At 43.9% G+C, this 12,816-nt stretch overlaps 1 protein-coding gene across 1 annotated transcript in view; it reads left to right on the top strand.

Annotated features, from left to right (window-relative positions):
* The window catches only part of ADAM17 (ADAM metallopeptidase domain 17), a 63,088-nt gene that overhangs the window by 48,217 nt on the left and 2,055 nt on the right, over positions 1–12,816 (top strand). The window contains exons 11-18 of the mRNA XM_039531000.1: positions 1,068–1,220; positions 2,271–2,470; positions 3,509–3,612; positions 4,379–4,513; positions 6,075–6,205; positions 7,874–7,952; positions 9,236–9,324; positions 10,410–10,466. Coding sequence (XP_039386934.1) covers positions 1,068–1,220; positions 2,271–2,470; positions 3,509–3,612; positions 4,379–4,513; positions 6,075–6,205; positions 7,874–7,952; positions 9,236–9,324; positions 10,410–10,466 — 948 coding nt within the window. The remainder of the gene's footprint in view (positions 1–1,067; positions 1,221–2,270; positions 2,471–3,508; positions 3,613–4,378; positions 4,514–6,074; positions 6,206–7,873; positions 7,953–9,235; positions 9,325–10,409; positions 10,467–12,816) is intronic.

Below are 12,816 nucleotides of genomic sequence, written 5' to 3'. Positions count from 1 at the left end.
CTGCACTCGTCACCCCCTCCCCCACCCAAACTCCCTCCCAGAGCCCAACCTCTCACCTGTCCTGCACCCCAATCCCCTGCCCCAGCCCAGGGCTTGCACCCCAGACCCCCTCCCTGCCACCCAAACTTCCTCCCAGAGCCTTAGACAGGTGGGGGAGGGCGGTGTTTGAGGGAGTGGAGTTTGGGGGGAGGCGAGCAGATTCTGGGCACCACCAAAATTTCTACAGTCCTGCCACCTCTGGGTACCAATGTGAGATTTCTAAAGATAGCTACAGCACTCGACCCAAGGTTTAAGAATCTGAAGAGCCTTCCACAATCTGAGAAGGATGAGGTGTGGATCATGCTTTCAGAAGTCTTAAAAGAGCACTTCTAAATCTGAGCGATTGGCTGAACAAGAATTAGGACTAAGTGGACTTGTAGGCTCTAAAGATTTTTGTTTTTTACAATGCAAATATTTGTATTAAAAATAAATATAAAGTGAGCACTGTACACTTTGTATTCTGTGTTGTAATTGAAATCAATATATTTGAAAACGTAGAAACCATCCAAAAATATTTAAATTGTATTCTATTATTGTTTAACAGCACAATTAATTGGGATTAATTATTTTAATCGCTTGACAGCCCTACTCTGTTATTTCTAGGCTTTTTTCTAGCACCAAAACAGTAGAATGTGAGTGTAGTTAAGGCTCTTAATGGTCACCGTCTAGTCAATAAAAAGAAGGCAAATTGCCAGGGCAATTGAATGAAAATGTGACACATGCATAATTTTTGTGGCATGAAGTTTCTGTAGAAAATATTTTGTTACACTGAAGTCATTTAAGTCTCAGATTATCAAAGGTTGAGCTCTTATATGCCCATGCAGCATCTGAACCCCGCTCTAGCAGTTGGTGCTCAAGAGTTTGGTAATTTTACAGGCCCTGACTTCAGTTTAGCACTTATATGTTTAACCAAAGAACTGTTTCCTAATGAAGTACATCTCGAAAGATCTAATTATCTGGAATTACTTAGACCCCCCCCACTGCATATTGATATTGACTTTAGATGTGTTTTCTTGGTATCGAACAAGGAAGCAGACTTGGTTACTACTCATGAACTGGGACACAACTTTGGAGCAGAGCATGATCCAGACAGTCTGCCGGAATGTGCCCCCACTGAAGACCAGGGAGGGAAATATGTTATGTATCCAATTGCTGTGAGTGGCGATCATGAAAACAATAAGGTAAATTTACTTTAACTTCCGAAGAAGTGGGTATTCACCCACGAAAGCTCATGCTGCAAAACTTCTGTTAGTCTATAAGGTGCCACATGATTCTTTGCTGCTTCTACAGAACCAGACTAACACGGCTACCCCTCTGATACTATCCCACTACAGTCAACAAGGACTGACCCAGAACCTTCCACCCCAAAAGCACAAGTCCTTATCTGCTTAGCTAAGGTGCACTCCTTTAGCCTGTATTTAATAGGCGCTTAATTGCTTGAACAGCCACTAGAGGGAGACATACCCATTAACTATTATTATTAGGCCCAGTGTTAGATAAATTTCTCCCAAATGCCTGAGATCTACAGGCATTCAATCCCTACTAGGGTGATATTTTGTAACAAATGGTGGCTGCCTACACTTACTGATATCGCTGTTGTCTGCAAGGAATCCAGCTTGGATCTTCAGCACCAGAACACAGGCTTCTGAATAGCTGTTGATCACTGCCGTCATGTCTCTCTGTAGTGGTTAGCCCAATCACTAAGTTAATACATACTCGTCTCCATTCATCTTATATACGTCATAACGCCCTTGAGAACTTGGTATTATCCTTATTTTACAGATGGAGAAACTGAGATATCAAATGAATGACTAGCCTAAGGTTACTAAGCAGCTCTGCAGAAGCTTACAACCAGGGTCAGAAAAGTCTATCCCCATTTTGGCAACTTCATAACTATTTCTTGGGATGTATTGCTCCACTTGAGCCCCCAGTGCTGGCAGAAGGGTTGGGTTTGGCCTTGGAGGCCCTCCCAAGAATTGGTCATGCAGCGCTGTGCATATGTGTTTGGATAGGTGTTAATCACAATGCAACAAAGCAGTTTTCCAACACAGGCTACTATTTTCTGTGTTATGTTTTCCCAAGGTATCGCAGTGGCATTGTAAATAGAATAAATGTTTCTTAGAACATCAGAATTGGGAGTTAGGTGGGTGATGGTGTCAGTCTTGGATGTATTCTGGTGAAAGGGAATGATGCACTCCTCAGTGCTGCTCTTTCTGCTCATCATCCTTTAGATGTTCTCAAGCTGCAGTAAACAATCCATCTGTAAGACCATTCAGAGCAAGGCCCAGGAATGTTTCAAAGAGCGCAACAACCAAGTCTGTGGGAACTCCAGAGTGGATGAAGGTGAGGAATGCGATCCTGGCCTTTTGAACAGGCATGCTGATCCCTGCTGCTCTGCTGAATGTAAACTGAAACAAAATGCCAAGTGCAGGTAAGAGATGTTAAAGCAACAGCCTTGGTTGGGAGGGGAAGGGAATATGGGGCTGGGTCAAAAACTTGTTTGCAGTGCAGCAAAATGCACTCTTCTGGACCCTACCTCTAGTACTTTGAGACTTTCCCTGCTGGGCAAATGAGCCTTGGTGTTAATTCATGCAGTAGTATTGAGAATACTTTGTTCCATTGCTTTGCTAGGAACTGCACATCAGTGCAGTGTAATGGTAAATTCTATACCAAAAAAAAAGATGTCAATTGCAGCACTCAGAAGTCAGAAAGTGCCAGTATTAAGGTTCCCTGTGCAACCTTAACACTGCCCCTTCTGCATGTGCATTGCAAGGCTGTCTAAATCCATGGTCATATGTTATCCAGGACCCTAGCAACACCTACTGTGCAAGCTGGACAGTGACTATGGTAACTGAGCTCTGTCTTTACTGTCCAATCTGCACACAGAGTCCAGATCTGCTCCCATTTACATTGGAGGAATTGTGCTTTAGTCATTTTGGTTTTGGATGAGACATGAAAGTTTAGTCCTTTCCTAGCATAGAGTTCATTTGTAACTTTACTTACGAATGTGGATTTTTAAATATTTGCATTGCAGTAGTGCCTAGGGGGCCTTGTATTACATGCTGTACACACACCGTAAGAAACAGTCCTTGCCCTGAAAAGCATAGTCTAACTAGAGAAGACTGACAAAGGGGGGGAAAGGAAACCAGCACAGAGAGATGTGAAGGGACTTGACCAGGGTCACCCAGCAGGTCAGTGGCAGAGGCAGGAAAAGATCTCATATGTCCTGAGTCTGTCTAGTGCCTTGTCGAGGGGCCCACTCTCCCTCTCTGTGTGTAATGTTGTGCATGTGCTCATGTAACCCATTCTTCAGCGCACTTCAGAAAATGAGGGACAAATATATCTGATAGGCAGAGCTCTAAGAGGAGAAGTATACGTGCTTCCATGGGTTTGTCACGCTCTTAATGTTAGCACTTATTTATTTCTTGAGTAGCCTAATATTCCACCTCTCTCTCCACTCTTCTCACAGTGATCGGAACAGCCCCTGTTGTAAAGGTTGCCAGTTTGAAAGCGCTCAGAAGAAATGCCAGGAAGCCATAAATGCTACTTGTAAAGGAGAGTCCTATTGCACTGGTATGCCATTGTTATGTTTCCCTTACATGTGCAACTGAATGCTGCAAGCTCAGGGCCCCTGTTTTACTAGCTTTTGCTGCCTTTTATGCAACTTGTATGTTTACTTTTAGAGTTCAGTTAAGTACCAAGAAACTCTGTCCTACAAACTAGTTGTTTAGTTGTCCAAGAATTGTTCTGCTCTCCGCACCTGCGGGGGACCTGGGAAATGGCGTTCTTGCCTTTTAAATTAAAAAAAAAAGAGAGAGAAAAAAGCTCCATTGCGAGGCATAAAGTGTGCTCCTGAATCTTGCTGTGGCAGGATGACTTTGCTTTAACCTCTACTTCCTCACCAGCTGCTCACTTCCCTTTTCTGCCTCCTCCAGTATCTGATAGCAACTCTGCTTGAAGATGAGGAATCAGCCCAGACAGTCACCTGGCTAAGGCTGAAGGCTGGCTAATCCTGAGAGGGCTGCCTGCCATTTTGTGCATTTTGTCTAATTAGGAATTATCGCAGTATCTGAATGCTGTGAGCCAGTTTTTTCATTTCCCTTCCCCCATGTGGTCCCCTTCCTTCTAGACATCTGCCAGATGTACTGCTGCTCCTCAGAGTGCTTGCAGCAGCCCACTAAGGGTGACTAGAGTCTCGCTCCAAGAATGGGCTATTGGGAGTCACTGTATAATGAGCATCTGTGGCTCAGTCTCCTCTTCAGCACCGGGAGAATGATCTGTGCCTTTACCAACCCTGTGTACTAATGCAGCCATCCCTTCTAAATGCCTGTGTCTGTAGGGAACAGCAGTGATTGCCCGCCCCCTGGGAATGCGCCAGATGACACGGTCTGCGTGGATTTAGGCATGTGCAAAGATGGAGAATGTGTTCCATTCTGCATGAGGGAGAAGAAGCTGCAATCGTGTGCCTGTAACGGTGAGCAAAACAGGATCGCCAGCTTTCCCGAGCAACATGTCTTGTTAAGGCCCCAATGAGCACAGTTAATCTGTAACCTAGATGAGAGCCAGGCTATCAGTGGATGGGTCCTTTTGACCCCAGATCAGGGTTTCAGGCAAACAAACAAACCCACCTCAAAAAGTCAGAGGCTGAAGTTTTTGTCTTTCGGCCCTTACTTTCGTTTTCTGTTTGAGGAGGGGCTGAGGAAGCTGCTCTGACATCTGGGCTGGAGCCATCAAAGAAACAGACAGGGTTATAGATGAAGCTGATATGCTGGGGCTCTCTGGGCAGTAGAGATGTCTACACTTCCCCTTGGCCCCAGCAAGGCAGGCTGGGGAAGGAATGTCTGACAAGCAGCTGGGAGGCAGAGGGCTGTAGCAGAAGCCGTATCCTGTGGCAGCTACACCAGTTGCCTACACAGAAAGAGCACTTGAGGAGAGTAACTAAGGGTATGTCTACACTTCAGTAAATGACCCCGTGACCCAGCCGTGGCTGGCCCAGGTCAGCTGACACGGGCTCGGTTGCAGGGCTATAAAACTGCAGTATTGACATTCAGGCTAGGGCTGGAGTCTGGGGTCAGAGATCCTGTGAGGGGGGTGGGGGGCTCAGATCCTGGGCTCCAGCCCAAGACTGGATGTCTACACTGCTATTTTTAACCTGCACCCTGAACCTCACGAGCCCGAGTCAGCTGACCTGGACTCTGAGAATCGGTGCTGTGGGCTTTTATTGCAGTGTAGACCTACCCAATGATACATTAAAGGTCTTTAATGTGATGTAGCAGTTGGAAACCAGAAGGAAAGGCAGCACCATGTGACCAGCCAGCTCTTCCCAGCCCATCAGCACCTGCCACATGTGCCACTCTTTTAGACAGAGGGGCTAGTGACAGGAGGAAAGGGAAGGGAGTGTTTGGAGGATGTGAAGGGCAAGTTTGGGCTAATGGAAAGAATTCCCTCATGCATGTGTCTCTTATAGACTCTTAGAAATACTCACACCCCCCCCCCCACTTTCCTCTCCCCCTTTCCAGGCTCTCTACAATCCAGGGGCAAAGATCAAAGAATCACTAGCTCAGATCCCTGCCCCTCTTCCCTCATTGTTCAGGCTGTGGCTGCTCTTCCTAGCTCCAGATGCCTGCTCAGAAGTTTGACAAGGCCAGTAGGAAGCTTTTAAAATGTCATTTGCACACAGATGTGAACCAGGGCTCAGATGCCTTTGAAACCCTTCACCTGCCCTGGACATCTGACGGCTGCAGTAATTTAACTTCCAGAGCTGAACAGAAAATGGCTTGAGCTTCCTGTCTCCCCCCCACTCCGCTGCATGGAGCATCTTGCCAAGCTTCAGGCTCTGTGTATTCTGAGCAGCCCAAGAAGCTTCTTTGTGTGGCTAGAGACTACACAGTCCTCCGTTCCACACACCATGTGCTGGGAAGGGGCATGCCAGCAAGAGGACCAGGAAGCAATCCCATCTGTGCTCACAGACTCGTGGTTATGGATTGAAAATAACCACAAGAGTCGGGAAAAACAGTTTGCTGCTTTTATTTTAGAAACGGACAATTCCTGCAAGGTTTGCTGCCGGGACAAGGATGGCAAGTGCAGTCCGTACGTCGGCGCTGACCAGCAGTTCCTGTACTTACGGAAAGGAAAGCCCTGCACTGTGGGATTCTGTGACATGAATGTGAGTGTTCCTGGGAGCCAGATGCCCCAAGCATTCTATTTATGGCAGAATAGGCTTTCTAGCTAAAACACCGGGAGCCTTTCCCCTTCATATAACCTGTTTCCTCTTGTTTGTTCATACACTAGCGTAGCCCTAGACCTGATCTGCTGAACAGCCCTTCTGCCACTGAAATTAAATCTCATTTTTCAAGGCAGTGGAGGGGGAAATCCTTTGTACAGGGCACTGTGCATCTCCATAAATGCCCTTCTTACTCATACCTGATTGACTTTCTCTTGTGCACTGCTCTGATGTAACGGTGCCGCTGACAGTGTAGCACTACCAGAAGCCAGCCCTGGTCTTTCCCTAAGCATTGCATGTTGTGGGGTTGATTCTGCAGTTGTTGCACAAACTCCAGTGACATCAATGAAAGCAATCCCTGTGCAAGCAGTTTCTGTGTTCCTGGACCCTGCCATATAGATGGGTAACACTGGAGTTTTGATTTTTATTTATTTTGAATTCCAACGCCATTTTAATGACCCTGGTATTTCAAGAGCAGAGCTTCTTTATCAGTGGAGCTGATGGGATAAGATTCACCATGTGCGTGGTATGAATAGAAAGAAAATAAATGACTTTGAGTGAGCTCTGTTGTTTGTAGAGGGGATCAGGGTTGGTAATGTAGAAAAGCTATGAAAAGCGAAGGAGTAACGGTCAGGAGTAATATACAACACTTGAAGGGGCCACATGGAATCCCATTTAAAGGTGTGAAGCAGTGGTTGAAAAAGTTAATCATTGGACTTCTGGAGTGCTGTTGTTTCAAAATCTTGAAAAACAAATGAACTATTTTTTGCTTAAGCTCCTGATCTGGAAAGATGCTGAGTGCCCCCATTTCCCGAGGGCTTTAGGAATGCTGGCTGCTCAGCATCAGGTCCCAGCTTTCTTTTTTTAAAATAGTTTCACAAACATGCCTGGCTTTTCCTCAGAAGACCAACAACATGAGTATTTCATTCCCCTGTAAGGATGGCAATGGCTTGATGCTTCAGGGGAGGGGATTGATAAACAGATGAGCAAATGATGAAAATCTCTCCATTTGTTACCACCATTTCCTCTCCCAAGTCAGCCTGAGACCTAACCTGCTGCTGAACAGTGACATCTCCCTATACATATGTAGTAGCTGTTTTGGGAGAGGAAATGGGTGGAGATGCATATGATGCAAGGATCAGAGTAGAATAATATTTAGTATTTATATCAAATAAGGGGTAATATTTTCAAAGGAGACTTAGGTGCCTAAGCTCGTTAGTCCCATTGACTTTCAGCGAGAATTAAGCTATCTAGTGCCAAAGTCACTTTTGAGAATTTAACCCTAGGCCTCCTAAGCTTTGTACAGGCACTAACTAACCTCAGTCAAACACTGCTCAGCTTTAATGGATTGAAGTTACAATTACATTCTAAGAGCTGTTTTTAGACAAGCAAATCAAAACAGAGACTTTCCTCAGAGCAGTCACTGCAGCTAATCAGAAATGGACTTTGGCCATTGAAAAGTGGTATAAATACATGTCCATAAACTATGCAAAGTACATCTTGACCGTGTAGTTACATTTCGTATTGCGTCCTTTTCATGCCCTGTGACCAGGATGGTTAAGGCTTAAGTAATATAAGATAATTCTCTGAAATAAATGTTTACTTTTGCAGGGCAAATGTGAGAAGCAAGTGCAGGATGTGATTGAACGATTTTGGGATTTCATCGATCAGCTTAGCATCAATACTTTTGGTAAGTTAAGTAATCCAACTGTTTTGTTGGGTTTTTTTTGTTTATTTTTTTAATTTGCTAAGGTATCTACATTCCCAACTACTACTACCCTGAAGGCACTGTGAAAAGAATCAGATTGGTGGATGACTATTCTTACTGTGTGTGGGCCAGGTGGCTTGACCTCCCACAAATCACTGTTCATATCTCGGAAGGTGGGGCTGGGTAGGAGTTGTCTTCCTAATGTAACTTAGTGCATTGTGTTAGAACTGAAAATATCGATGTCCCCTTCTAAATCTTTAAAGCTACAGTTAGTTTTCTTGCATTTCCTGCTCCATTATTATTATTTCCAAGCATTTAAGAAGGATGATTCTGCTCCAAGAAGCCTTCAATTTAAAGACAAAGCAGTAGACAGAGGTCAGAGGAAAAGGAGTAACAATAGGTGATTTATATACCAGTGACCTAGACTTGTTTATAGGCAGCACAGTTAAATGGATCTTTAAAGAAGGATTTCAAGGTAGACGGGGTGGGGAATTTTCACTTAATAAATATCACAGTATAAAGTAACGCACTGAAAGGTGGTTGGTTATACTGAATCCACACACTCCTCAAGTGGTTGGATGTATGTTGTCACTAATCTTGCACCTTACAACACAAAGCATGGAGATATGTCCTGGTATAACAGCTCTCCTCACTATGTTGTAACCATATCAGAAGATATCAAGTACATGATTCTGTAATGATAGGGTAAGAGACAGTGTAAGTTCAAGGTAAATGCCACATTATCTGCAGGGTAATTATATGGCTTTCAGTCTTCTGGACTAAAGTCTTATAAGATCTACGAACTGCAGTTTTCCAGGTGATTAATATTAAAACTACTTAATAACTTCAAACAGAAGCATTGTGTGTCTCTTGATATTTGGAAGTAAGCACAGTAATAGAGTAGGCATGTATTTTTGTTATTTGCCCCATGAGTTGTGAGTTGGCATGTGAGGGGCTCGCAGTAATGGAAGATATGCCTTGGAGAACTAAGTGCACCCAGCCTGCTAATGTGAAATATTGGGAGACATCTAGTACTAAAGAGTTAAAGGAGGCAGAGAAAAGGATTTGAGGTTTAACTTTCTGAACAGATATTTTATATGGTCCCAATCCTGCAGCCCTTATGCATCTGAGCAATCCTGTGACTTTAGTAGGGTTACTCACAGGAGTAAAGATGGCAGAATCAGGACCTATATTTATGTACATAAACAGGGTTTGTATGTTGTCTTTGGCATATAACTAATTGGTTTGGACTTGATTGTTTACAGGGAAATTCCTTGCAGACAATATAGTGGGCTCCGTACTTGTGTTTTCCTTGCTATTTTGGATTCCTCTCAGTATTCTTGTCCATTTTGTGGTGAGTAAACCTACTTTAAGGTGACTGGCCAGTTTGATCATATTGTAGGCGGAACTTATTCATACATGTAATGGCAAAGATCCAGGGGGTAAGTTTTTAGGAGATAACAGCCCATAAAGGTAAAACTGTTACCATTTGGGACCCATCATCATTCCTTAAGCAGGTTAAACTCCCACTAACTTCCATAGGGCCCTTCGTAATGAACCCTAATGTTACCAAAACACTGAACTACTTCCTGTTAACATTAGAAGATTGCATCAGTGGAGAAATGTTAATTTGGGGTTGTTTATTTTGGCTAGCCAGTGCTACTTAGAATTACATAATAGATGATGATCATCTTCACTGTGAGTGCTGGCACTGTGTTTGGAGTCATAGGCTCTGTCCTCAGCAGAGAAGCTGAAGTTGTCTGCTGTAGCAAACAGAATTTAACCCTGAGTCTGTTAGATCACAACAGGTATGGCAAAGTCTCACCTCAGTCGCCAAAACAACTGTTTCCTAAGAACCCCTCCGCTTACATTAGAGAGTAGAACCGCTGAAAATCAGCCCATTCTGGGATAAATAATATGGCCTGTCAGGAGGGAATTAATTAAAACAACCCCCAGAAATTGGCATTTGCACTCGTTGTGAGGAGGCGGCAATGAATACTGTAGAATCCTACATTTTGCTGCAAACCTTTCTAGTATTTCATATACATTTACAGGTTTTAATTGACCACTCAAGGAACCAACAAAAATCAGTTGCTTAAACAGAACTGGGAACTCGCTCGTTTTGGGGATATTATTATTTCTATTGCTGTGGTGCCTAGGAGCCCTACTCATGGATACTTTGGCAGAGTCTCTCCAGATGGGAGGTTGTTAATAAGGGTGGTTTCTTGTACAGGAGTCACTGCATGTGTAAATTGCAAAGGAGCCTCTCTCTCTACTAGCTTTTCTTTTCCCTGCTGAGGTAATCTTGGCTATCGATCCAAGGGGAATCAGCTGGCTGCAGTTTGAGGCTGGGAGTGTAATGGGCTGTGAGGGGGAAAAGAATGTCCCTTCATCTGGTCAGCAAACAATATAGGACTGACTGGTTTGTTTTCTTTATAGGACAAGAAATTGGATAAACAATATGAAGAGAACACAAAATCTCTATTTTGTCCCAGTGTAAGTTTGCTGCTTTCAAGGAACAGTAATTGTTTTAACTGTATGTTAGCAGAGAGCTAGCTTTGAAATGTAATGTTTATTAGAAAAAATGATCTTGAAAGACATTTGTGGAGTAATCCTCAAAGAAAGCCATGGTGTCTTCTGCACAGAAACTCTGCCAGATGAAACAGAAGTTGGGTGTTATATGGTTGAGTTTTTTTCTTCTAGAAGGAATGTTAGTTTTGCTTAAATGAAATATTGTGGCTTTTGCTTTTTGCGTCTGTGAGTGGTGACGTCTTTATCTCACTGAAGGTGCACTTGCTCCTGAGCACTAGCCATGGCATCTTATGCAGGGAGCTGCTTTGTTCTGCAAAGCTGTGTGTCCTGTGACAAGTGTCTGCATTCAAGTTCCTGTCTGGGTGTGTGCTCAGCAAGTTTCAACCGCTGACCACTTGTTCCTGGGCCAAGTGATGCAAATAAAACGTAGTTTCCAGAGGCAGAAGTATTAATCTGATGACTTCAGCAGTAGCAGGAAAGTCTCTACTTAGTGAATTAGTTATTCCTTGCAAAGTGGCCTTTTAGTAACAGACTAACCTTTTAGCAGCTGGATGTTCCAGCTGAAACTGTAGATTCTCACACTGTGATCCTTGGGCTGCTTCCAGTTGGTCACTTGAACTTCTGTCACAGGGCTGAAGGATCTGTCACTTTTCAGGCAATGACACTTCCTGCTAGTTCATACTCTGGTGACGCAGGCCATATAACTACCTATATAGTTGTAGCCCATTCCAAGACCCTCTCATTTTTATTTCAGTGCAAGCACAGTGGCCAGTGCTTTGGGCGCATGTACAATCTTCATTAATAAAATGACCAGACCACCTGATGTGTTAACATTAGAACCCTCCCAGATGCAACAAAAACCCCTCTCCACCATTCATTTAACCTGCAAAACAGGCCTTGAGGAACGATCCTGGGGGTCAATAAATGTGAGATCTTGTAAACCAGTGGGGGAAGCATATGCCAGAATCAAGGACTCCTTACTGAGAAATCCCTGCCTCCAGCCTCCCTCATAAGTAAACCAAGGTGCTATTAGCTTGACATCTCAACTGCCAAAGTATATAGTGAAAGTGGCAGGTCTCAGACAACATGGCCCAAATCATCTCATCTTTATATCTTAACCTCTATCTGGAAAGATTTTGGAAGCTGGTACAGTGGCACAGCAGAGATGTAATGTGCCCCCTGCAAGAAACACTGCTTAATGTGCAATAGGTTCTGCACCAGCTGCCGTGAGAGTGGTCTTAGATTGCAGCCCCAGTAGCACACATTGTGACCTTGCACTCTCAAGATGGCAAGGGCACGATCTTTTGTCTAAACCAAAGTAAATCAAAAGCACTCCTGGCAGCATGGCCAGTGCGTAGGGTACTGGACTGGGACTCAGATATCTGGGTTCTCTTTCTGACTTTACCGCTGATCTGCAGTGTGACCTTGGGCAAATCTCTTCTCCTCTCTGTGCCCCCTCCTCCTTTATTAACCATTGGAACAGTTTACCAGGGGTTGTGATGGAGTCTCCGTAACTGGAAATCTTTAAATTAGGATTGCATATTTTTCTAAAAGATGTGCTGCTGTTCCTGCTACAGCTGTTGGACTTGAAGCAGGATTTAATTCAGGGAGATCCTGTGGACTGTGTTACACAGGAGGTCAATCTAGATAATCATAATGGTTCCTTCTGGCCTTCAAAATCTATAAATCTATAGCCATGGCTGCCCCTGGACACACCAGAACAGTTAAGTTACAAAGATAACCCTCGAGATTGTAAACTTGACTAACAAAAGGTGGGGCCTATCAACTGAGGGCATTTGGCATCACTTCTGCCAGTCTTTGTAGTTGCATCAGTTGGCTCCAGTGAAATAGAGGCATAAACTGCATATTGAGACACACCAGCTCACACTGCCTCCCTGAATTGCTTCACATTGAACATGAGTGGCAGCAGACTAGAACCTGCACGAACCACATGACACCCTAGCTGAAAGGATGTTTAATGTTTAACTTAGCCAGTCTGATAAAAGTCAGTGCCAGCATGTAATAATTCATAACTTACAAGAATGGTCAGCTGAATTAGACAAAAGGCCAACTGTTTGGGTTTAGACTTGACCAGTGTAAGGTAACATCAGAATGTGTTGCCTTGAACTTTAAAGCTTCTCTTCCTTCAGGAAGGCTGCCCAAAGCCATCAGGTGACAACTTTTATTTATGAATTACTGTAACTTTCTCCTCCCCAAGTATCCAGACTCCAAAAGGAATGTGTGTTTTTTGTCTGCTCTCCCTGTGAAGGGACAATGAACAAAAGTTGAATTCCAAATTAGAAAAAAAAATCCC

The sequence above is a fragment of the Mauremys reevesii genome, linkage group 3 (genome assembly GCF_016161935.1).
Source record: "Mauremys reevesii isolate NIE-2019 linkage group 3, ASM1616193v1, whole genome shotgun sequence".
In the NCBI taxonomy this organism is placed as follows: domain Eukaryota; kingdom Metazoa; phylum Chordata; order Testudines; family Geoemydidae; genus Mauremys; species Mauremys reevesii.
This window is presented reverse-complemented; position numbering and strand designations above follow the sequence as displayed.